The sequence below is a fragment of the Ipomoea nil genome, unplaced genomic scaffold (genome assembly GCF_001879475.1).
Source record: "Ipomoea nil cultivar Tokyo-kokei standard unplaced genomic scaffold, Asagao_1.1 scaffold0684, whole genome shotgun sequence".
In the NCBI taxonomy this organism is placed as follows: domain Eukaryota; kingdom Viridiplantae; phylum Streptophyta; class Magnoliopsida; order Solanales; family Convolvulaceae; genus Ipomoea; species Ipomoea nil.
In genome coordinates this window covers 770221-797249 of record NW_017617112.1, presented here as the reverse complement: position 1 = coordinate 797249, position 27029 = coordinate 770221, and the positions used below count along the sequence as shown (strand labels likewise).

Here is a 27029-nt window from a genome sequence, read left to right as displayed (position 1 = left end):
GACTCTTTGGGCTACAATAGATGGAGAAAGTATATGGAACAAATACTACCTTGTAATAGAATTGATAGTATCCAAAAAAAAAAGTTTTTTTTTTTTTATGAATTGAAATATTGAAATTTGATTTAAAAAAAAAAAAAAAAAAAAAAAAAAAAAGGGAGTAGGGTTTCTTCGCTGATTACATAAGCAACTTAGGGCTTTTGTCGATTTGCGGGAGAGTATTTTGGTTAAGTTTACAAGTTTTATTAAGGAATTTACTTATTTAGTTCTTTATCCCTGGAATTAACTTTGTCAACACACCACTAGCGTCAGGGACCAAACTCGCCACTTTGCTCATAACTGAGGGACTAAACTCGGATACGGTCATAACTTAGGGACTGAGTTGGAACTTGGTTATAACTTAGGGACTAAAGATGCAATTTTCCCTTTATTATATTCATTACATTGTCCATTGTCTTCTTTTTATATTATCTTGTAACTAAATATCAAAGTTATAATACAAAACGTGTTATATATATTTATTTACCAAGTATTTTATACAAATATAATAAATATTAATATTTTGTACAATACTTTCACATGATAACCTACGACACACATCTCACAACACATTTAATTTGTAAGATAAAGAGTTCATATTACAACTAAAATCTCAGTCATATACACAGCAAGACAAATCTAAAGCTTCTTACACCATAATCCATTGCATGATGAACCCCTCTATGCTGCCACCAGTAACCTAATTGCAACTACCAAAAAAAAAAAAAAGGACATGTACTGAAGATGAAAACAATGACAATGCTACCTAAAAGAGAATTAAGAAGAATTAGAGACATTTAAACCAAAAGTAATATTTATATAGACTATCGCTTTAAGACTAAGTATTTAGACTAGCATTATTACAAAGTTGCAAACATTTATTTTAGTGACAATTATAATCAATCTCTCTTATATTGTCTTGAATTTATATACTTTAAATTACCGATTTAAATAAACAAATTCAACATTTATTTATCTATGCACAAACGTTTCCTATATAATTTTGCATTGATATGCTTTGAAATATTTATTTAAAAATAATCGTTGGGCATTATCCCATTCGCACAAAGCGCGTAAAAAAACTAGTGTTGTAATACAAGCGTATAGTCATGCTGACAGGCCGGGATCTGTACGTTCCATCGCTTGGTTATAAATACTACATTTATTGCTAATAGGAGGGACTTTTGGCTACTTCTACGTTATAGCAATTAGCAGATTTGCTTGAAATTTAACTTCCCTTAGGTTTACTCCTTAGATACAAGTCACACAACAAAACACCCACACTAAAACAATAGTTCCTTCAAAATAATTTAAATCACATATTTTGATCTCTCTGTAATCAATGTTATAATACATTGAATTCTATTGAGAAAAAAAATTAATTCAAATAACTAAGAAAAACAACACCTTTAGCCTTGAAATTGTTTCACTTTTGAAAATTTGGTCCCTATTAATAGATTTAAACAAATTTAGTCTCTTAGTTGTCCAATATGTTGTACTTTCGGTTCTTGGTGTCATATAATTATTCAATTCTGTTAACAAACTCTTTTTTATGAGATTCTTTGTCATTTAGAATCAATATCTATGGTTAAAGTTCCATTCAATCCATGTAAACGTCATTTATAAATTATAATAGTGAATATTGATTCTAAATGATAAATATAATATCATATGTTAATAGAGTTTGACAATTATATAATACTAGAGACTAAAAATGCAACATTATGAACAATTAATAAACAAAATTTGCTACTGCTTCTACTTCTGTCCTTGGTGTGTGGGAGTCTATCCCGCTAACCTGTATTTCGAGTTTGATTTAATATATTGAGCTAATGATTTTCAAAAAAAAAAACAAACAAACAAACAAAAACAAAATTTGCTTAAATCAATTTACACAGACCAAATTTTTAAAAGTGAAACAATTCAAAAGCTAAAAGTGTTGTTTTTCCAAATACTAATGGGCACGAATATAATGAACATAAAAATTAAAATTGTGCACTTTGATTGAGACGATGTTAATTGAGTTGAGCTTCTGTAAAGACAAACTTTCAATGGATGAGTCGTCAAATGCAAGAGGAAGGCTCATGTGAAGGTCATGACCACCATACTTTTCCTCTATTTCTTCTGGTCTCAAAGGCTTCCACTTATGTGCAAAGGGACCAATCAAGAACATTAACAACATGTTCCATATTTGGTCGTCGAAAATATTTGTTAGTAGTGCAGTGAGCTGCCAACTCTGCAACCTTAGAAATGCTCTCAAATGTTTGGTCATCAAGATCAAGAGTTGGGTTGATAGCGTTTTTAAGGTTGTGACCTTTTCTTATAATATTGTGAAACCATGTGACCAAGTGAGACGTCTCGTTAGGCAACGTTTCATCTACTGCTTTTTTGCCGGTAATTATCTCCATTAAAACAACTCCAAATGCATAAACATCTACTTTGTTTGTGGCTCGTCCTGTTGCTGTTAGAAACACATCCACATGTATAAGCTAGATGCTTTATAGTGATCAATTATGGCTTTAATTTAATGACACCACAATTCAAACAATATATACTAGTTCAATTGGAAGTGCGGATAAAATGTGCAGTAGCATTAATCTTTTTCAGATTCTTTTAAACATTGGTATTTAATCCTTTTTTTGGGTATTATAATTGACTATTCTAACACTTCTTTAAAATATATTACAAGCTAAAATTGGAATAAGGGTCAAATAGGCCATCAAACTATACACGAAAATACAATTAGGTCATTGAACTCAAAAAACATGCAATTAGGTCTCTGAACAACGCAAAATGATGTCGTTTTATGGATTTTAATTCGTGAGACATGTCGAATCTAAGATAGTTGTTTGTTACGTAGGATAGAAATCATAATACTTATTACAGAAAATTTAGTATCAATTTGAAATAGATAAATTGTTACTTATAATAAATATTGTAATATTTATATATGTGAAATTGTGATACTATTTAGGATAATAAAATGATTGTTACTAATGATAAATATTGTAAAACAGTAAAACTTATAACTGAAATTGTGATACTTACCCACCAAGTTGTTTACAACTTGACCCATCTTACGGATATAGATTCGTAAAATAGTTTCGCGCAAGTTTTTGCCAAATATATTTATAATTTTATCATCATTGCATGTTGGGTTAGATTTGCATTACTTTTTTTTAAAAATATCTATCTAGCTTATTATGATTCTATGTATTTGAGTTAGATTATGATTCTGTATCCCAGTCTCCCTGAGACTTCCTTCTTATATATACTTGTAATCTGTACAATTATAATACATCATTAAATACAAATCTATCAGTTCTCATTTGGTATAACTAAGCTAGGGTTTCTTTCCAATGGTTGACGGACCTGTTATTTTCTCTGAACAGACCGTCTCTAATGTTCCTCTCTCTTCCGCCACATCGACAGTTAATTCCTTATCCACCGCTCACCACTTCATCAGCATTAAATTGACCTACAAGAACTACCTGTTTTGGAGAGCCCAGGTTGTCCCGTTTCTTGATGGTCATGATCTTCTTGGATTTGTTGATAGAACGAATCTGTGCCTACCGGCCACTCTCTCCGACGACAGCGACGACGCAGCAGCATCGCACAGCCCAACCTTGCGCACCGTGCATGGATCCGGCAGGATCAAGCTCTTCTATCCATATTAATGTCGTCATTTTCCGATGAGGTCATGCCACTTGCCATCGGCCACTGCACCAGTCGTGCTGTCTTGATCCCCGTGGTTGGTGCACTTCCATCGTCTTCCTGCTCTCGTGGCTTGAATCTGCTTGGACAGTTGCAAACGCTCCATCAAGGTGACATGTCCGCAGCTGACTACATCGACAAGGCTAGGGTTTTGAATGAGGAAGTCACCCTCGTCGGTCGGCCAATGACGCTTGAAGAATAAAATCTTTACGTTCTTCACGGCCAGAATTTCAGGGGCTTGCATCATCTCTTAATGTTCGCGGCCAGCCTGTTACGCTCCAAGAGCTTGCGGATCTTCTTGGGGCGGAAGAGTTCATGATGCATGGTGGTTTCGGGGGTGGCTCGCCGGCCGCATTTACGGCGCAACGAGGAGGCCAGAAAGGCCATGGTATGGGTTTGCCTATTAGTCACATTGGTCATGCTACCTTAATTCCCCTTCTAGATATTTTCAATTGTCTAATATCCTTCATGTTCCTAGTTTGTCTACATCTTTATTATCTGTTCAAAAATTTGCGTTAGATAATAAAGTGTTCTTTGAGTTTCACCAATCTTTTTTTGTTGTGAAGGATATCAAAACCAAGGAAACTCTTATACGGGGCAATAGCTCTAGAGGGCTTTACAAGCTCCCCATTCCAAGTTCGTCTCCTACTGCGTTTCTTTCGGCTAGAGCCTCCGCATCTATTTGGCATGATCGTCTTGGTCATTCTCATCAACAGGTTCTCAGTCAAATTCTTTCGTCTTGTTCAGTTAGTGGGTCTAGAAATAATATTCGTTGTACTTCGGGTCTATGTAATGCGTGCCAGTTAGGGAAATCCGCCCGTTTTCCCTTACCACGTGTTGAGTCCTCTAGTTTGTGTGTCCTTTATTTAATTTACACAGACATTTGGGGACCAGCTCTCATTCTTTCTACTAATAGATGTCGTTATTTCGTTATCTTTGTTGATGACTACTCTCGTTACACTTGGTATTTCCTTATGTCACAAAAGTCTTATCTGTATGCCATTTTTGATAAGTTTCGAGCTATGGTTGAACGTTCATTCAATCGTAAGATTAAATCCATACAGTCTGATCTAGGAGTTGAGTATAAATAATTGCACTCCACCTTGGCTCAATTAGGCATTTTTCATAGACAGTCATGTGCTTATACTCATGAACAAAATGGCCGTGTCGAAAGAAAGCATAGACACGTTGTTGAAACAGGTCTAGATCTCTTAAGTCGTGCTTCTATTCCTTCTAAATTTTGGGATTATGCTTTTGAGTCTGCAGTTTATTTAATTAACAAAATGCCATCCACCGTGACAAATAAATCCAGCCCTCATCTTCTATTGCATAAATTCCTACTATCCTATTCTTTTCTTCGTGTCTTTGGTTGTCTGTACTATCCTCACTTGCGCCCCTACAACTGTCACAAAATGTCTTACAAGTCTTCTCCATGTGTCTTCCTAGGCTATCCTGAGTCATTTAGGGAGTATAAGTGCATGGACCTTCAGACTAATAAGATATATATATATATATATATATATATATATATATATATATATATATATATATATATATATATATATATATATATATATATATGCAGGCATATTCAGTTTGATGAAAATGTGTTTCCTTTTAGCAAAACAGTTTTGCAGGCACCACCCGTTCAGGCAACTCAACCATGGGCTGAATATGTTCTCATTCTGGCTTCATCCTTCGTCCTGGATCAACCCACTCCGCCTGAACCTGTCTTAGCCAGTACCAATCACAGCCCGCCAGAATCAGTCCAAGACGAGCCCTCGTCGCACAACGAAGTAGCCGCTACCCAGCGTCGTCGTAGCCAGCCAAGGGGGCGATCGTCACGGCCCACGGTTCGAACCCACTCCATGGCCACTGGGAGTCACGGTGAAGGTCCCCTTTTAGCTATATGTGCTCAGGTTTGCCCCACCGAAACCTACTTGTTATACACAAGTTGTCAAACATGATGAGTGGCGCAAGGCAATGGATGACGAGTTCAATGCGCTTCTTCAGAATGAAACTTGGTATCTTGTTCCATCTCAGTCTGATATGAATATTATTGGGTGCAAATGGGTTTTTCGCACCAAAAGGAAAGCTGATGGGTCAATCGAACGCTACAAAGCAAGGTTAGTAGCCAAAGGATTCAATCAAGTACCTGGTCAGGATTTCTTTGACACCTTCAGCTCAGCGGTCAAACCCACTACTATCAGGTTACTTCTATCTTTGGTTATATCTTCTGGTTGGATTATTAACAGCTTGATGTGCACAATGCTTTCTTGAATGGGGAATTATCTGAGACTATTTATATGAAGCAACGACCGGGATATATTGATAAACAGTTCCCCAATCATGTTTGTCTTTTAAAACGTTTTCTATACGGATTAAAACAGGCCCCTAGAGCTCAGTTTAATCGTTTAAATACTTTTTTGATGGCAGCAGGGTTTAAAGTTTCTAAACAGATGTATCATTGTTTTAGTACTCACAGGGTTCATGTTTCATTTATGTTCTTGTTTATGTTGATGACATTCTTGTAATGGGCAATGATCACAGTCTTGTCAGTACTCTTCTAAATTCACTATCATCTACATTCAAGATTGGGGATCTTGGTGAACCTGGTTTCTTCCTTGGGATTGAAACCATTAAGTGCAAGGATGTAATTTTGCTCTCTCAACAACGATACATGTCAGATATCTTAAAATGGGCTGGCATGACAGACTGTAAACCTTTAGCCACTCTCATATTTGTTTCAAAACCCACTGTCTTCAATAATGATTTATATGATGATGTCACACAGTATAGGAGTTTGGCTGGTGCTTTACAATATCTTACTGTTACTCGCCCAGATTTGTCCTTTGCAGTAAACCAACTGTGTCAGCACATGCATGCGCCTGCAATCTCTCATTTGGGAGCAGTTGAAACATGTTCTAAGGTATGTAAAGGGAACTATCACTTCCGGTCTGCGAATTAGGCAATCAATATCCAGAGAATTGCATGCTTTCTCAAATTCTGATTGGGCTGGATGTCCTAAGGATCGTAAATAAACTAGTGGGTATGCTATATTTCTTAGTTCTAATCTTATATCGTGGGTATGCAAGAAGCAACAAATCGTATCTAGCTAGATCATCTACTGAAGCCGAATATAAAACTTTAGTAGATGCCTGTGCTGAGGTCATTTGGACTATCTCGCTCTTACGTGAAATCGGTATAACCGACATGCCCACTCCCAAGCTATGCTGTGATAATCTTGGAGCTACATATATGTGTGCAAATACTATTTTTCATGCTCGAACCAAGCATATAGAACTTGATTATCATTTTGTTAGAGACAGAGTTGCGAAAGGAGATATACAAGTTAACTTTATTTCAACCAAGGATCAATTGGCAGATATCTTTACAAAGGCTCTACCTAGTCCTCGCTTTTCTTTTCTTAGGGACAAGCTACAAGTCACCAGTGTACCTTGTGTTTGAGGAGGAATATTAGAACTCTATGTATTTGAGTTAGATTATGATTCCCTATTCCAGTCTCCCTAAGACTTCCTTTATATATATACATGTAATCTGTACAATTGTAATACATCATTCAATACAACTCTGTCAGTTCTCATCTGTCAGTTCTCATCTAGCTTATTAGTTACACAATCATATTACTTGAAAAAAAAAAAATCATATAATGTATTTCAAATTGTAAAAATTAAAGATGCCATAGTTAATACTTACTAGCATATTCAGGTGCAAGATAACCGAATGTTCCAGTCACTTGCGTGTCAAAAGAGGATTTGTCATTTGGAGCCTTTCTAACCATTCCAAAATTGCGATCTTGGCTCTCATGTCATCACACAAAAGAATATTTGAGGACTTTATGTCTCTGTGAATGAAACTTTGATGAGCGAAGCTATATAGATACTCGATTCCCCTGGCCCACATCTAATGCAATGGTCACCCTTTGCTTCCAAGTTAGAGGATCAAAGTCATGCTTCTCCCATTCAAATAAATGATGACCCAATGTACCTTGTGGCATATACTCGTAAAACCAAAAGCCTATTGTTTTCATTGAAACAATAACCAATCAGTGCAACTAAATTCCTATGCCTAACTTTGGTAAGAAAGACAGTTTTTACTTGGAACTCATTCATTCCTCTAGTATGCGTTGCCCCATCTTTCATCTTCTTCACAGCAACCTTAGTTCCATCGTCTGGTTTACCCAGGTAAACCATCCCATATCCTCCACTTCCCAACACATTCTCTTCGCTAAAAAAGTTTGTGGCTTTTTCAAGAACTTGGATGGGAAGAGCAATGTTTCCATCGTCGTGAACAGGAGAAGTTCTCTCACAATCAACTATGTCCCGTTTCTTTATCTCAATCGAAGCAGAAGTGCCCTTTACACTAACATTCACCTTATGTTGCTGCTTCATGTAACACTTGTAAGACACAAACAACACAACCACAACAACAATCATTCCAGCTGAAATGGAGGACCCATTTGAATTGCCAGATAATGGATTGTCACTGGCGAAGGGAGCATCTGAATTCTGGCCTGAACTCGGTGATTCACCACCATGAGAAACGTTTACAGAAGGTGGAAAAACAGGTATAGGTCCAGACAAATTGTTATTGGACACTTCTAGGAGTTCAAGATTAGGCAAAGTAGTCAAGCTCTCTGGGATTGGGCCAGTAAGATTATTATCATTCAAATACAGGTTCCTCAATGAAGTCAAATTAGCAAGAGCGGGTGAAATAGTACCTGAAAAACCCTGCTCTCTAAGAGTCACATTAATCACATTCCCCTGTGCATCACAAGATATAGATGCCCAATTGTTGCAGGCATTATTCCCTTTCCAAGATTGGGCAAGCGTGATTGGATACCCAAGACCCCCAGCAACAGCAAGAAGTGCATTCACCTGTGGATCACAAGCTCCAGGTGTTTCCTTACAGAAACCAATACCAAGATCCTTCTTGACGTTATTTCCAAACTCAGGCATTGGACCCTGCAAATTGTTGTTCTGAAGACTAATGTTCACCAATTTCCGAAGACTGATTGCTGTCTAAGTAGAGCTCTTCGAGGCTGGACATATTAGCGAAAGACGGCAAGGGCCCGGAGAGGAAGTTTTGCTGGACAGAAAGTCGTCGGAGCGACGCGAGCTGTGTGAGCTCGGAAGGGAGTTCGCCGGAGATGGACTGGGCAGCGAGGCTGATGGTCATGACCACATTGCCGGAGTCGCACGAGACATGATTCCAAGTACAGGGATGTGTAGAGTTGGACCAGCCGGAGGGCGCCGGAGAGAGTGCGGCTAAGAGCTTATACATGACGGCGGCGTCATCGCAAAATGAAAGAGTAAGGAGGTTGATTAAAAGTTGTAAACGGAATAGAGGTTTTGCGTAGGCCATTGTGCGTCGTGATCTGATCATATCAACCATGTTATTGTTAGCTGCCCAATTTGCGCAACTAAGAAATTTGAATGAAATGGTTTTGACTTCTTAAAAATAATACTCCATACTTAGTAATAATAATAATAATAGAAGGAAAATACTACATGTACTTCCATTTTTTACTCTCAACTTGTACTTTCTCTCATAAATGATTGATGTAGACACATTCTCTAGGATTCACATGATGAAAATAATCAATCTTTATTTGTCATGTCACAGAATACAAGGAATGGAGTAGAATTTGAGAGTACATATAGTAGAACTCGTAATAAAATCAAGATGATGGATACACCTATACACATACACCCAGACAAAAAGTGCTAACTACCCGAAAAAAGACTTCAAAAATTCGCGCTAGCTTTCATGTTTCTATTAACTTATAACATATAACATATGTATTATATACATAAGAATTGCACTCTGGTGCGTATGAAGCGCCCAGGTGTAAATATGCGAATGCATGATATTCGTCCACGTGTCCAGATCTAATGGATGAGAAATATTGATTTTTTAAAAAAATACGGTGGTATTTTTGTAAATAATTGAACATCAAAGTGCAAGTAAAATGTATTACAAGTGCATTCTGAATCTTTGAGAATTTTCTTTAGAGCAAATACCAATTTTGGTCTCATGAGTTTTAGCAAAATGACAGTTTTGGTCCACATGTTTAATTCCTATCAATTTTCATCCACTACTATTGTTTTAGTACCAATTTTCATCCACAACTATTGTTTTACTACCAAAATTCATCATGCCGGTCACTCCTTCGTTTAAGACATGCCGGAATATGAAATTATTAAGGGTAGTCTCGTGCTTTTCAAATTAGGATCCATATTTGAGAATGAATAAAGAGATTTAAGCCCTAAGATCTATCTCAATTAGCAGTTTTCCTCCTCAAATTAAGGTAGGATGAGGAGGAGAACTGTGGATTGGGATCAATCTTAGGGCTTAAATTCATTTATTTATGCTCAAATTGAAATATTAAGTTGAAAATAACGAAAATACCCTTAAAATTTTTAGATTTCGGGATTTCTTATATTGATGGGTGACCGACGTGATGAATTTTGTTACTAAAATAATAGTTATGGATTAAAATTCGTACTAAAACAATAGTCGTGGATGAAAATTAGTAGGAATTAAACATATGGACTACAACCGTCATTTTGCTAATACTCGTGCGACCAAAATTGGTATTTACTCATTTTCTTTACCATTACTTCCAAATCAAGTTCTACGAGCACTCTGTCCCACCCCTGATCCTTGACCAGCTGAAGCCCCTCTCTTAACCCCTAGAGTTCTACCGTGTGGCTATATGATAGCCCAATCATTATTGTGTGGACTGCGGTCTACATAGTTCTATGAACCTTGGTCCAAATTTGATAACCACCCTTGGTCATTCAACTTTCAAAATTTAACAAGTTATTATCGTCATGGAAGAACTATAGGTGGGTAAAATTTGATTCTATGGGTGGTTAAAATTGGATAGTTGAAGGACCATAGATAGTTTACTTGGACAACAGATGATAACAATTTGAAAGTGAAAGGATCATGGTGATCAATTTGAAAGTTTAGGACTAAATTAAACTAGCAAAATCACTATACCCGGAGGATCCCAGATGGTATTAACTCTTATTCTAACTACAACGATACATTATTCTTATACATAAAATATATTATTATAACTCATAAAATACATTATCTTGCCCCAGAAATTTCATTATCCAAACTCATATGAAGTACATTATTTTAACTCTTAAAATACATTATCTTACCCCCAGAATGTTCATTATTCTAACACGCGCACGGAGCAAAAAAATTTTAACATCAAAATGACGTCCTTTTTGGACAGTTGTCCACACAACTAATTTGCCCGATAAAAACAAATACTTGACCAAATATATTAGAAGTCCAATTATATTACTATATTGTAAATTTTAAAATTTTTATTTAAATTCATAATAATATAATTTCTTCCATGCATCGCATGAGTAAAACGCTAGTATATAATTAAAAAAAAAAGTATGGTAGTGACATTTTTTTTTTGGTTAGGCCATGAGGTGTCTTGAACAAACCCTAACTGTAGGAGGCACCTTTAAGCCCGTACCATACTTAGACTAGTTCCCATTCACACTGTGCCGGTCCAATTAAGGGACAAAGTGCTGGCCAGATTGGTTTTTCCATACGAGAGTGGGTTCGAACTCGGTAGTGACAGTTTTGAAATTGTAGTTGTGCATTTTGGGAATACTCGAACTGTGCATTTTAAAAATAATTGACAGTGAGTTTGGAGAAAAAGTTTCCAACGCATAATCAGTTATTCACAAATGCACAATCATATATTACAAGATGAACAGTTGTAATTACGGAAATGTTGTCACGTTTTTACAAAAATATTTAGCAATAAAGTGCATTTGGAGGATATTTTCATCATATGCATAATCAATTATCTGGAAATGTACAATCAAATATTACAAGATGCAAAATACATAGGGCACATCTCTTACAAAATGAATTATTTTTATGAAATCATACCCCTATATATATGTGGTGGACAGATAAATTTAATTAGAACACATGGGGAGTTATTAAAAGAAATAAATATAAAAACTATATACTGGGACTGCTTATGGGCTGTTAATTAAATTCCAACCGACCAATATGGGGCAGGATGAGGGCACTACTGAACAAGAATACTTTGCATAAACTATTACTCCCTCATAAATAATAATAATTTGACCGCAAATCTGGACGGTATATATGTAACTGTAGTTGGGAACACATTGACGGGCTATAGCGTCTAGCTGCAAACCGTGGCCTTATTAAAATTAATAAAAAAATACATGGGCGGGCTATTGCTTGCAAATTTTACTGTGAAAACCATGGTCTAAAAGAGTGCCGTTTCTTTTAATGAAAAGAAACGGTACTCATTCTGTGTAATTAGTTTATTTAGTATAACATATTCAGTTTCATTTTATATAAATTTTAGTTTCATTCTAGTACAATTACAGTTTCATTTTGTTTTAATTACAGTTTTATTCGACATTATACATACAATAGTCTTATTACAATGAGAAATGTTATTAAATTTCATTTTATATTGACCGTAGACATATTACAACACTACTAAATTATAATTCTAATTCAACTACGATTTCATTGGACAATATATACTCAAATATGTAAAACTAATATTTAGTTTCATTTTATATACACTATAGTTTCATTACAACACAACTAAAGTATCATTTTGATATAACTACTACAGTTTCATTTAACAATATATACACTCAATATATGAGACATGTTAAACAAAAAAAGTAATGTGTAGCATGCGTTAGTGCGTAAGTGGATAAAATGTACTAAATATAATAAATGCCAATAATGTTAGGATTATTACAAGAATAAAATTTGTGTGTAATAAGTTACATTAATGATTTGTACCTTCTTAGTGTCAAAAATTGTGTAAACGCTACTGGTAATTGAAGTGTTATTATGACAAAAATAAGTATAGAAGCATATGTAGAGTCCATAGGGTTAAGTCAAGTCCATAAGGGTATCAATGCGTGCCGCCCCGCCCCAATAGATCCGCCTCACTATGAGCTTTTTTTGTGAGCCTTTTTGAAGAGGTCCACCGCGGACGAGGATTATGTAACCTTGCTGGCTAACTTTATTTTTTTTAAAATTACAATAATATTATTCTATATTTTAATAATTTAATCTAAATAATATTAGATTCTTCGTTGTTTAGAAATTAGAAACTTTTAATTTTTAAATTTTTAATATTGTGTAGTATGTGTGTAGTGTGTACGTGTATGTATGTACACACACGTATGTATGTATGTATGTATGTATGTTTTATTTATTTATTTATGGATGCATGCGGGCTAAAAATTTTAGGCCCTAACTCACCCCGCCACAAGGCAGTTTAGGATCGGCTTGCGGTTTCTGTTCACTTTGATACCCCTAATCAATTGTACTCTTGGTAAAATATTTCTAAGGAATGTATTTGATATGATGGAAATAACTTTTTTGGAAAAATTTAATTATCATTTTTGGTGTTACCTGGGAAACATAAGAATTAAATTACTTAGAAAATTAAATAAGATATTTGGTTCATTTAAACTTTTATATGAAAATTTTTAAAATCTCTAATATATCATTGCTATCCTTCCTAGGAATTAGATTATGAACAAGATATGAAAACTCTATCAGAATATAGTAAATAAAATTCAAAAAGAATATACGTACATCATTATTGATGATTATATTTGAGATTAAAAAAATAAATAAACACTAGTCAAGAATAATGACTATGTACTTAGATGCAAAAATTTATTGATCAACAATGTGTAGTGGTGGGAGAGACAAATTTCTTATAAATACATAATTGAATAAATTTGATAAATTTTCGGTCACCCTAAAAAAAGAATCATAACCCCTTAGGTGGGACTTATTTTTTAATATCATAGAATTAAATTTTTAGTACCCAAACTTAGATCTCGCAAGAAGAAGGTTGACTAAAACTCAACACTGATGGGGCATGGAATAGTATGCAACAAAAATTTGCCAAATGTATAGGAGGACCTCTAGCTCACACTTTATGGGAAAGGAACATAATGTCAATTTTCTTGTGAATTTGGGCAAAGGAGGGGATAGTTATGCTGTGCATCCGTATGCACCATGCATGGTGCGTACAGATGCAAAAACGAAGTCGTTTTATTAAAAACGCGCGTCTCCCCTTAAAAAAAAAAATTTTCAGGTTCGATTCCCAACAATAAAATATGAATTAAAATTTCAGAATCGATGAACTATAATTCCATAATCTAATCTATGAACTAAAAATTTCAGAATGAATGAACTAAAATTCCAGAATCTATGAACTAAAATTTCAGAATCGATGAATTACAGTTCCAGAATCGATGAACTATAATTCCAGAATCAATGAACTAAAATTCCATAATCTATGAACTAAAATTCCAGAATGAACTATAATTCCATAATCTAATCTATGAACTAAAAATTTCAGAATGAATGAATTAAAATTCCAGAATCTATGAACTAAAATTTCAGAATCGATGAATTACAGTTCCAGAATCGATTAACTATAATTCCAAAATCAATGAACTAAAATTCCATAATCTATGAACTAAAATTCCAGAATGAATGAACAACATAATGTTGTTGTTGGGAAGAAGACGCGCGTTTTTAATAAAATGGCATCGTTTTTGCATCCGTATGCACCATGCATGGTGCATACGGATGCACAGCATAATTTGCCCAAAGGAGGAGACTGGCCAGGTAACTAACCATGATTTACATAGATATGTGGAACATAAATAAAAGAGTATTCCGTATTATTTATGTATATATTGTACATTATTTGAAAGTACATTATTTGATTACTGAAAGTACATTATTTTGTATATTTACATTTAGTGCACAAATTATGTACTTTTAGTATATTATAAATGTATCTTGTATTCAGAAAAATACATTATTTGAATACTAAAATTATATTATATTAGATAATGTACCTTCAAACAATAATGATGAACGTAATTATTATATCTGAGAAAATTTGTTTTATTTTATAAATCAAACAATAGTCAACAATCTTAACTCAAGCCACAACCAACTTCTAAGAATTTCTTCATATGAACGTTAATCATCTTTTGAAGAAATGTCTACCCCTTTTCACCCTGATCAGCTTTTAAGACTTTCTTCATATGAAACCCAATGCCATAATCTTTTGAAGAAATGTCTACCTCTTTTTACACTTACCTAAGTATTATACATGTGTTTCCTATATTCCACATCTTCATCACTACTACTTTTCGGTCCAATATATTAATTAGTAAGTAATAAAGATTTTCACTAATTTATTTGTCTAGAACTAGTATTTTCACCCGTGCGATGTACGGAATAAATTTGTTATAATATATTAAGAATATTTGGATCGATATATAATTATTTAAATTATAATATCAAATACGGAGTATTATATAGTGCAATTGAAGATATGGTTTGGATCGTTTATGTTTGTTGATGTTATCATTGCTTAAATTTGAGCAAGTAATTGCACAAATTAATAGTTAATGTGTAGATGTACGCATGCGGTATTGTAACTTTAGAGATTTTTATATATCATTGTTTAGGATTTTTATAAATTGGGCAATGTGCTCGTTCTCTAGCAACTTAGTTATAGTAATTAATTGCTATCCTAATTCATTTGTATAAAGGATATATTTGTGTCTAAATATATATCAATTTTGTCATTTTGAAAAAAAAAAAAATACATAATATCATCGATTGTATTTATACATTATTGAAAACCTCTTTGTAGGCGACATTGGTAGTCGTAACACAATCTTGTCCATCCTTATCTAGAGCTAACACCTTCAGGCCATCAGGATGGGCAATCTCGTATCAAAAGGAGTGAGAGACATTCGGGGGATAAGAACTTTGGTTCCTTCATGTGTCCCATTAACTATTCTTGCTTCGACAATGTGATCTACCAATCTTGTAATGATGAGTCGCGTCCCGTTAGAAAGACTAAGAAATTGGTCTATGTTCCGCAATAATATAACAGGTGCACCGACATTTAAGCCAATGAACGAATGGTTATGAAGACCTGACAATCTCAAACTATTTAAGAATTCAGGAGTGTACTTTTGATAGATTTTCACTGTCTGATTTCACCTTACACAAAGAGTCACAACTTAAATATATTCGTCATTTTGCAGTATTCATGCCGCACATGTACTGATTAATTTGATCAACGACATCTAGAGTTAGCGAGAGGATCGCTTGGCCTTCTAGCTGCGACTCATCAAGCATGTCATATCTCAAGCTTGAGAATGTGCTTTCCACTATAGTTGCTATGGGATTATGTCCACACTTCAAAAAAAAACTGTGTCGGAATATCAATCTCAAATGAACCGCTGTTTACAACCCTTGCAATCTCATCTCTGATGTCTGCAATCCATTTTGAAAACCAATCAACCGTCTGTCTATCTTGGTGAGTCTTAATACCCTGCAATTTGTCCACAAGTATGAAGAATTAATATTTCCAAATTGGGTGGAAAGCTCGTTTACCGAATCATCGATTTTGCTGTTTAGCTCTGTTACGATGGCTTCTAGTTTCCTCAAACGATCCTCCATGAGGGCTCTGATACCACTTGTGATGGGACTAACAGTAGGAACTAGAAATTGGGGAAGAACAAGGGGAGAAATTAGGGTTTAGGGGAAGAAGAAGATAGAAGAAGAAACTGATATCTCAAATCTTAGCATGAAAAACCCCACAATCTACAAGCTACTATTAACTGCTCCCCGTATTTCAGCTTAACTACTTGCTAACAAACGAACAACTGGAAAGGAAATACAAAAATGAATGCTAAACGACGTCGTCGGATCAGAGCTCAACTGTCTTTCAACCGCCACTTCGAACGGCGTCGTTTTGGGCCCTCACTTATTAACGATATAACAGTTGCTTCCTACGACATCGTTTTAGGGTTGCTTCTTCCTGCTATGTTCTCAGCCACTAATTTCTCTCCTTTCTCTCTGATCTCAGCTCCTATAGCTGTTACAAAGGATCAATATAATGCCATGCTTCTGCCACAGTGCCACTCAAACAAATGATGACCCTTCGACATGAACTCGTGCACCAAAAACCTTTGATTCTCATTGATACAATAACCAACCATTGATAGATACTAAATTCAATTACTGTGTCTAACTTTGTTATGAGAGCAATTTCTGCTTGGAATTCTTTCATTCCTTTACTACACATTGCCCCATCTTTCATCATCTTCTTTACGACAACCTTAGTTACGTTCCATCATCTAATTTACCCAAGTAAACGACTATACATGATCCCTTAATTATAGCATCTATATATACATGAGTGAGTTTGGTCCGAATCCCACTTTTTCTATGAATTATATTCTTACATCACAATTCATTGTTTTCCAACATATCTCTTTGCACATTGATTACAACTAGCTCTTAGCAAGTTGCCATGTGTGCTTGCAATTTAACTTCCCTTAAGTTTACTCCTTAACAACAAATTAATTAAAACATCCACACTAAAACTATAGTTCGTTCAAAATAATTTAAATTACATATTTGGATCTATCTGTAATCAATGTCATAATACATTGAATACTATTGAGAAAAAATTTAATTCAAATAAATAAGGAAAAACAACCCCTTTTAGCCCCGAAATTGTTTCACTTCTGGAAATCTTGTCCCTATTAATAGATTTAAACAAATTTAGTCTCTTAATTGTCTATTATGTTGTACATTCAGTCTTGGGTGTTATATAATTGTCCAATTCCGTTAACAAACTCTTTTTTATGAGGTTCTTTTCGTGGTTAAATTTTCATTCTATCCATGTGAACGTCATTTTTAACGGTGAATATTAATTCTAAATGATAAAAATAATCTAATATGTTAATGGAGTTTGACAATTATATAAGACTAAAAGTGTAATATTACGAACAATTAAGGAACAAAAGCTAAAAAGTGTTGTTTTTCCAAATACTAATGAGCATAAAAATTAAAATTGTGCACTTTGATTGAGACGACGTTCATTGAGTTGGGCTTCTTTAAAAGACAAGCTTTCAATGGATGAGTCGTGAAATGCAAGAGGAAGGCTCATGTGAAGGTCAAGACCACCATACTTTTCCTCTATTTCTTCTGGTCTCAAAGGCTTCCACTTCTGTGCAAAGGGACCAAGAACATTAACAACATGTTCCATATTTGGTCGTCGGAAATATTTGTTAGTAGTGCAGTGAGCTGCCAACTCTGCAACCTTAGAAATGCTCTCAAATGTTTGGTCATCAAGATCAAGAGTTGGGTCGATAGCGTTTCTAAGGTTATGACCTTTTCTTAAAATCTTGTGAAACCATGTGACCAAGTGACATGTCTCATCAGGCAACGTCTCATCTACTGCTTTTTTGCCGGTGATTATCTCCATTAAAACAACTCCAAATGCATAAACATCTACTTTGTTTGTGGCTCGTCCTGTTGCTGTTGGAAACACATCCACATGAATAAGCTAGAAGCTTTATAGTGATAATTATGGCTTTAATTTAATGACACCACATTTCAAACAATATATACTAGTTGTAGGGTGAGTACATAATGAATTATTTGATTCTACGAAACTTCTTCTATTAGAAGTACGGATAAAAAGTGCAGTAGCCATTTTTTCAAATAGTTTTAAACATTGGTATTTAGTCCTTTTTTTTTGGGTATTATAGTTGACTATTCTACCACTTAAAATATATTACAAGCTAAAATTTAATGTAAAAATGTTAATGGAATAAGTTTAAAATCGGCTTCAATATGTTTGAGTAAATATAATACAAGCTAAAATTTAATGTAAAAATGTTAATGGAATGAGTTCAAAATCTAAAGGAATATAATAAAAGGAGTAAATTTGAGAGTTTTCATAGTAGAATTTATTAGAGTAGATTTCTAATCAAGTGAGAACAAGGTGTTAGGTGAGAACGTATGGTCTTTTGTTGGTCATTGATTTTGGGTGATCTAAGGGTTGATATTTACTGTGTAATATGTCTAGTTATTTGCACTATGCAATATGTATAATTGTTTGCACGGTGCAAATTAAATAATGAATTGCACGGATCTAATCATGGCCATGAAGAATTAAACATTCAACCGTGTGGACTTTTGTTGGCCCTTGATTTTGGGTGATCTAAGGGTTGATATTTACTGTGCAATATGTCTAGTTATTTGCACTGTGCAATATGTATAGTTGTTTGCACCGTGTAAATAATGAATTGCACAGATCTAATCATGGTCATGCAAAATCAAACATTCAATAGTGTAAATTTGACCACACATTCTCACCTAACACATTGTTCTCACCAGATTGGGAACCCATTACAGTATATATGTATATAATATATTTTTAAAAATCTACGGGCCAACAGGTCGGACTGGAAAAGCATGGTCCATAGACCTAAAATTAAAGTTTGATTTTGTTCATAGTATAAAACGAGCTTAGTCCGTCCATTATGTTAGTTATATATATTATTATTCTTATTATTGTAATATGTTAGTCAATAATGTAACAGGTAATTAGTCTTTAGTCATCCTATTAGATAGGAGACTATTACGAGAATAGTTTAGCCTTTTGTATTGTATTCCTGTCATTCAGTTTGAATTGAATTACTGAACGCTTATCTCATCTGGTATCAGATAAGTCAGGTTCTCTCTCTTCCACCACCTTTCGATTACCTTCCCTCTCTATTGCACCGAAACACCGGCAACCACCCGTCCTTCCACCATGTCCACAAACTCCTCTGAAAGGACTGTCACTGCCGGTGCTGCGACTCCACTGGCGACAGCCCAGAATCCGTTGCTGGTGCGCATCACCATGTGTCTATCAAACTTACGTACCACAACTTTCTATTCTGGAGAACCCAATTGGTTCCATTCCTCCATGGCCAAGAATTGCTTGGTTTTGTTGATGGAGATACGCCCTGCCCACCGCCAACAATCGATGCACCGCCGCCTTCCGGTGAATCCAATTCTGCCGCTACCACTGGAGTTCCGGTGCCCAATCCTGCATACAAAGCATGGATCAAACAAGATCAATCTATCTTGTCACTGCTCATTTAATCCCTCTCGGATGAAGTGATGCATCTCGCCGTACGCAAGGCCACATCCAGGGAGGTCTGGGAGTCGATCATGGCGGCGTTGGGGAGCACCACACGGGCCCGGTGTCTCAGCTTTCTTGGTCAACTCCACTCCCTACAGCAAGGCAGCGGCAGTGCCGTTGAGTACCTCGGGCGTGCGCAGCTACTGGTGAAACAGCTAGCTCTCATCGGCAGGCCCATCTCCCTCGACGAACAGAATTTGTTCGTGTTCCGTGGTCTCCGGCCGGAGTACCGCTCTATGGCCTCATCTCTCACGGCGGCAGGTATTCCCGTTACAATCCCGCAAATTTCAGATTATCTTCAAGCCCAGGAATTTATCTATGCCGAGGATTACCCGGCTGGTTCAAAAGGTGTATTTATTGCTGCTCCATTCACAATGTATGTGGGTCGCGGAGGCCGTAATAATGGCAGGTGAGGCACTGGCGATGGCGGCAGATATGGCCAGAGCCGAGGTCGTGGTGGCCGGGGCGGACAGAACCAAGACCGCTGCGGCAGAAACGGTGCACCACGATGTCAAATATGCAGATCACATGGCCATACTGCAGTCTACTATTTTAAAAGGTATACCACACAACCTCCTGCCCAGGCGAATATGGTGATCGCCGGCGATGAGACTGCGCCTCCGTCCTCGGCTCCGGGCTGGTTTCCCAACACAGGGGCGTCGGCACATGCGACCCCCGATGCATCTATGATGCCTCAGGCAGACGAGTACACCGGTGGGGATGTGTTCCGTGTTGGTAATGGCGCAGGTTTGAAAATTTCACATGTTGGTCATGCATCGATCTCATCTAGTCCAAAAATGTTGCGTTTATCTAATATCCTGTGTGTCCCGGATTTATCTGTTCCCTTATTGTCTGTTAATAGATTCACTAACGACAATAACGTATTTTTTGAGTTTCACAAAAACTGCTTTGTTGTGAAGGATTCCATAACCCGAGCGGTTCTGCTTAAAGGTCCAACGTCTGGTGGTCTGTACAAGCTTCCAATTTCCCACTCACAATTTGAGTTTCTGACTTCCCGGGCAACTCCTATGGTTTGGCACCGCAGATTGGGTCACCCGCATGCACATGTTCAAAATAAAGTCCTCCAGTCCTGCCCAGTTGCACTTGATAAAGCCAATAAATTGGGGTCGTGTGCGCCTTGTCATCTCGGCAAAGCTTCCAGATTTCCTATAGATAGGGTTTCCCATTCTAGTCAAAATGTATTGGATTTAATTTTTACCAATATCTGGGGCCCGTCTCCTGTAATCTCTACTGGTGGATTTAGATATTTCCTGCTCTTTGTAGATGATTACTCACGTTTCTGCTAGTTTTATCCCTTACGGGTAAAAATCTGATATATATAAATGTTTTGAGTCGTTTCGTGTCATGGTAGAACGCCAATTTTCGCGTTCTATCAATTCTATTCAGTCGGATCTAGGCGGGGAATATCGCAAGCTTCACTATAATTTTAGCAAGCTCGACATTATTCACCGCCAATCATGTGCATATACACATGAACAAAACGGTAGAGTTGAACGTAAGAATAGGCATATTGTTGAAACCGGGTTGGCACTTTTAGCCAAAGGCTCCGTTCCGCTACAATACTGGGACTACGCTTTTGAAACAGCTACTTGCCTAATTAACTATTTACCAACACCTACCTTGCAGTTTGAAAGTCCATATAGCCGCCTTCATAAACACCCACCACCATACACTTTTCTACGTGTCTTTGGGTGTCGCTGTTACCCCTATTTGAGGCCTTATAATCGCCACAAGATAGAGTACCGGTCGGCACCCTGTGTTTTCTTAGGTTACCCGTCGTCCTTTAGGGGGTATAGATGCATGAACCTAACTAATGGAAAGATCTACATCTGCCGTCATGTACGCTTTGATGAAACTATTTACCCTTTTTCAGACACAGGTGGACAAACACGTGTTGAACAAGTACCACCCGCACTTCCATGGGCTACTAGCCCGGTGTTGATCGAGCAGTCATATGTTGCGCTGGCTGTTGCGCCATCTGGGCCTATACAACCAGCTAGCTCGATGCCATTAGCACGAGACACACCACCCTTGGCCATAGAAGGGCCAAGACAAGTCACACGGAAACGAGTTACTCGCACCACACCCCAGGAACGTGATTATAGTATGCGGTTACGAGACATGACACGGGGAACGGACGAGCAATTTCATGCTCTAACTACGGTAACTGATCCCACCTGCTACTCGCAGGCTGTTGGGAATCCACAGTGGCGTGAGGCCATGAACCAGGAGTTTAATGCACTTTTGCATAATAACACTTGGGTTTTGGTACCGACTGAACCACACATGAATGTGATTGGCTGCAAGTGGGTGTTCCGTACCAAACGCCAAGCTGATGGGTCAATTGAGCGATATAAGGCTCGTCTGGTCGCGAAGGGATTCAACCAGGTAGCAGGCGAGGACTTATTTGACACTTTTAGCCCTGTAGTCAAACCGACTACAGTCCGGCTTCTTTTTTCTCTAGCTGTGTCCCATAACTGGACAATGCGGCAGTTAGATGTCCACAATGCCTTTCTCAATGGACACTTGGCTGAAACAGTCGACATGAAACAGCCACCTGGCTATGAGGATCCGGTCCATCCAGATCACGTGTTCCATCTGTAGCGATCTCTATACAGTCTCAAACAGGCTCCACGAGCCTAGTTCAAGAGATTACATGATTTCTTACTTTCTGCAGGTTTTATGCCATCCAAGACCGATGTCTCTCTTTTTCACTATTCTGCCGGCTCGTCCAAAGTATACTTACTTGTGTATGTTGACGATATTATCATGATGGGGAATGATCCACCTCTTATTTCTACTCTACTGCATCAGCTTTCTACCGCATTCAAGATCCGTGACCTAGGCACTCCTGGGTTCTTTCTCGGGATTGAAATGCTACAGGTTGAAACTGGGATTCTGTTGTCTCAGCGACGCTATATGAAAGATATCCTAAATCGTGCCGGTATGACTGACTGCAAACCATTGGCAACTCCTGCTCCTGTCACACAATTAGTTTCACCTACGGATCAGCCGCATGATAATCCGACTCAATACAGGCGCATTGTGGGTGCTCTGCAGTACCTCACCATCACCAGGCCGGATCTCTCTTATGCTGTGAATCGGCTCTGTCAGTTCATGCACTCGCTGACAGTTGATCATTGGGGTCTCCTCAAACTAGTCATTCGGTATATCAAAGGTACCCTGGAGTACGGTCTACGAGTCACGGTCTCTGCTTCCTTAGCTATTCACGCTTTCTCTGACTCCGATTCGGCCAGTTGTACGCTAGATAGGAAGAGCACGAGTGGGTATGCTGTTTTCTTGGGGTCTAATCTCATCTCCTGGCTATCTCGGAAACAACGCACTGTAGCACGCTCATCCACTGAGGCCGAATACAAGGCCCTCGCCGACGTCTCGGCTGAGGTCACATAGGTTGTTTCGTTACTACGTGAACTTGGTCTACATACTGGAGAAGCATCCACTCTATGGTGTGATAATCTGGGTGCCACATACCTATGCGCTAATCTTGTGTTTCACACCAGAACCAAGCATGTGGAAATTGATTTTCATTTCGTTCGAGACAAGGTTGCAACAGGGGACTTGATTGTTAACTTTGTGTCTACAAAGGATAAGCTAGCGGACATCTTCACCAAGTCTCTGTCAGGTCTTCGGTTTGCTAGTCTTCGTGACAAGCTCAATGTGGTGACTCACCTACCTTGTGCTTGAGGGGGAGTGTTAGTTATATATATTATTATTCTTATTATTGTAATATGTTAGTCAATAATGTAACAGGTTGAATTGAATTACTGAACGCTTATCTCATCCATTGTAACAAACAAACCGGATAGAACCTGAACTTGACTTCAGATTAACCCGTATGTTTGACAACAGGGTGAGTAGATAATGAATTAATGATTTGATGGAACTTCTAACTTCTATTGGAAGTGCAGATAAAAAATCATGCAATGTGCCAAATTGTAAAAAGATAGCATAGCTAATACTTACAAGCGTATTCAGGTGCAATATAACCAAATGTTCCAGCCACTTGCGTCTCAAAAGAAGATTTGTCATTTGGAGCCTTTCTAACCAATCCAAAATCTGCGACCTTGGCTCTCATGTCATCACTAAGAAGAATATTTGAAGACTTTATGTCTCGGTGAATGAAACTTTGATGAGCAAAGCTATGAAGATACTCGATTCCCCTGGCCACATCTAATGCAATTGTCACCCTTTGCTTCCAAGTTAGAGGATCAAAGTCATGCTTCTCCCATTCAAATAAATGATGACCCAACGTACCTTGTGACATATACTCGTACACCAAAAGTCTATTGTTGTCATTGATACAATAACTAATCAGTGCAACTAAATTTGAATGCCTAACTTTGGTAAGAAAGGCAATTTCTGCTTGGAACTCATTCATTCCTTTAGTATGTGTTGCCCCATCTTTCATCTTCTTCACGGCAACCTTAGTTCCATCGTCTAGTTTACCCAGGTAAACCACCCCATACCCTCCACTTCCCAACACATTCTCTTGACTGAAAAAGTTGGTGGCTTTTTGAAGAACTTGGATGGGAATAGCAATGTCTTCGAGAGCAAGAAAAGTTCTCCCGCAATCAACTATGTCCTGTTTCTTTATCTCAATCGAAACACCAGTGCCCTTTACACTAACCTTCATCTTATGCTGCCGCTTCATGTAACACTTGTAAGACACAAACAACACAACCACAACAACAATAACAACAACTATAACCAGACCAACAATAATAATTCCAGCTGAAATGCTAGACGATGGATTGTCACGGGGAACACCGGAATTCTGGCGTGAACTCGGGGATCCACCACGGGGATTCACATTCTTCCTAAGAAATAAGTTGCCGCCGTGAGAAAAGTTTACAGAAGGTTGAAAAACAGGTATAAGCCCAGACAAATTGTTATTGAACACTTCTAGGACTTGAAGATTAGGCAAAGTAGTCAAGCTTTCCGGGATTGGGCCAGTAAGATTATTATCATTCAAATACAGGTTCCTCAATGAAGTCAAATTGGCAAGAGCGGGTGAAATAGTACCTGAAAAACCCTGCTTTCTAAGAGTCACGGTAATCACATTCCCTTGTGCATCACAAGATATAGATGTCCAATTGTTGCAGGCATTATTCCCTTGCCAAGATTGGGCAAGCGTGACTGGATACCCAAGACCCCCTGCAACAGCAAGAAGTGCAGTCACCTGTGGATCACAAGGTCCAGGTGTATCCTTACAGAAACCATTACCAAGATCCAACTTGAAGTCATATCCAAACTCAGGCATGGGACCCTGCAAATTGTTGTTCTGAAGAGTAATGCTTTTCAATTTAAGACCCGTTATGGAAACTGGTACAACTCCGGTCAATTGGTTGTCACTGAGCAGCAATTCCAAGAGATTTACGCATTTGGAAAGGTCAGGGATCGGACCCGTGAAGGCATTTGCATGAAGCCAGACTTGGGAGAGTTGGGTCATTGAGGAAAGCACATCAATAGTCCCGGAGAGCCCCTGTTGTTGGTTATTCAGCAACAAAATCTGTATCTCCGAGCTCCTAAACGACCCAGGCAGAGACCCGGTGAGGTTATTGTAGGATAATCTCAGGATCTGGAGATCCGGGAAAGAATCAAAGAAATTAGGAATGACGCCGGTGATACTGGCGTTGATCGCGGAGAAATATTCCAAGCTTGTGCTTTCGGCCAAATAACTAGGAATTTGCCATGGGTTTAGTTTGACATTGTCGGAAATGCTGAAAGTCCGCAAATTTGGAAGACCCAAGAGGAAATCTTGGGGTATTGAGCTGAACTCATTGCTGTCTAGGTAGAGTTCTTCTAGGTTAGACATATTAGCGAAAGACGGCAAGGGCCCGGAGAGGGAGTTTAGCTGGACAATAAGTTTTCGGAGAGACGCAAGCTGTGTGAGGTCGGAAGGGAGTTGGCCGGAGATGGAGTGGGAGGCGAGGCTGATGGTGTCCACTTTTCCGGACTGGCACGAGACATTATCCCAAAGACAGGGATGTGTAGAGGTGGACCAGCCGGAGGGCGTCGGAGAGAGCGCGGCTAAGAGCTTAGACATCACGGCGGTGTCATCGCAAAATGAAAGAGTAAGGAGGTTGATTAAAAGTAGTAAACGGAAGAAGTAGAATAGAGCTTTTGCGTAGGCCATTGAGTCGTGGTCTGATCCGTGGGTGGAGGAACCATGTTTGCTGCCCAAGTAAGAAATTTGCATGAAATGGTTTTGACTTAAAAAAAAAAAAAAAAAAAAAAAAAAAAAAATAATAATAATAATAATAATAATAATAATAAAGATGTGGGATACACTTATATACACAATCAACCAGTCAAAAGGTGCTAACTAGCCGAAAAAGACTTCAAAAATCCGCGCTTTCATGTTTCTACAAACTTATTATAAGTTTATTGCTCAAAATTTTTTTAAACATATTATTTCTTTCTAATATAATATACGTACCCTCAAAGAAAATTCTTTCTAATAATTTCTTCTGTATCTAATTAATTGATACATATTGTGCTCAGATGGCATATAGTGACTTCTATTATGTGGGATGTCATGAGATCAAGCTTACTTTTTAGTCTAGTGGCATGAAGCAACTCTAGGGAGGGTGCGTGGCATTTACGTAATATATGAATTTTTGTGTTCAATATTAAATTGTTAATAAATAAAATTAATTAACATTTTTAATTCAAATTATATTTTTACAATTTTTTAAAGTGGTACATTTTAATTATTATATTTTAAAAACATATTTAAAAAATGGAAGGATTTATATTTTTATTTAACATAAATGTTAACAATTTTAATAAAATTTAAATTTACAAATTAATAAAAATAAACAAGAAAAAGAATCTACAATTCTAAGCTAACACTAACATATATTTGTATATATACACAAACAACATATGTATTATATACATAAATATGTGATTTAACATTTATAGATATGTGTTAAAAATATAATCTACAATTTAAATTAATTAGAATACGACGATGATTTTAATTATAATTAAAAAAGTAAAGAAAAAATACCATAGATAAGATTTATTCTTCCGATAGATATAGATTTATAGTAATACTAGTTTTTTACTCGCATTGCGCGATTGGGATAATGTCCAATGTTTTTTTTTTTTTAAATAAGTA

General features: G+C 37.0%; 1 protein-coding gene and 1 pseudogene across 1 annotated transcript; both read right to left on the bottom strand.

The window, feature by feature from the left end:
* Nucleotides 1-1990: 1990 nt before the first annotated feature.
* LOC109175121 lies at nt 1991-16335 on the bottom strand (annotated as a pseudogene).
* Nucleotides 16336-17731: 1396 nt separating this feature from the next.
* Nucleotides 17732-26039, bottom strand: LOC109175120 (receptor-like kinase TMK4). Its single transcript, XM_019324371.1, has 2 exons — nt 23867-26039; nt 17732-18204 (listed from the first exon to the last, which is right to left on the bottom strand). The coding sequence occupies exons 1-2, from the start codon at nt 26037-26039 to the stop codon at nt 17732-17734; spliced, it is 2646 nt and encodes an 881-aa protein (XP_019179916.1).
* Between the last annotated feature and the right edge of the window lie 990 nt (nt 26040-27029).

Bases quoted from the DNA above. Each gene is read 5' to 3' on its own strand.
- LOC109175120 (XM_019324371.1), bottom strand. From the start codon at position 26,039: ATGGCCTACGCAAAAGCTCTATTCTACTTCTTCCGTTTACTACTTTTA. The intron at 18,205-23,866 runs GTAAGTATTAGC...TGTTTCCAACAG, and splicing joins TATTGCACCTGAATACGCTT to CAACAGGACGAGCCACAAAC.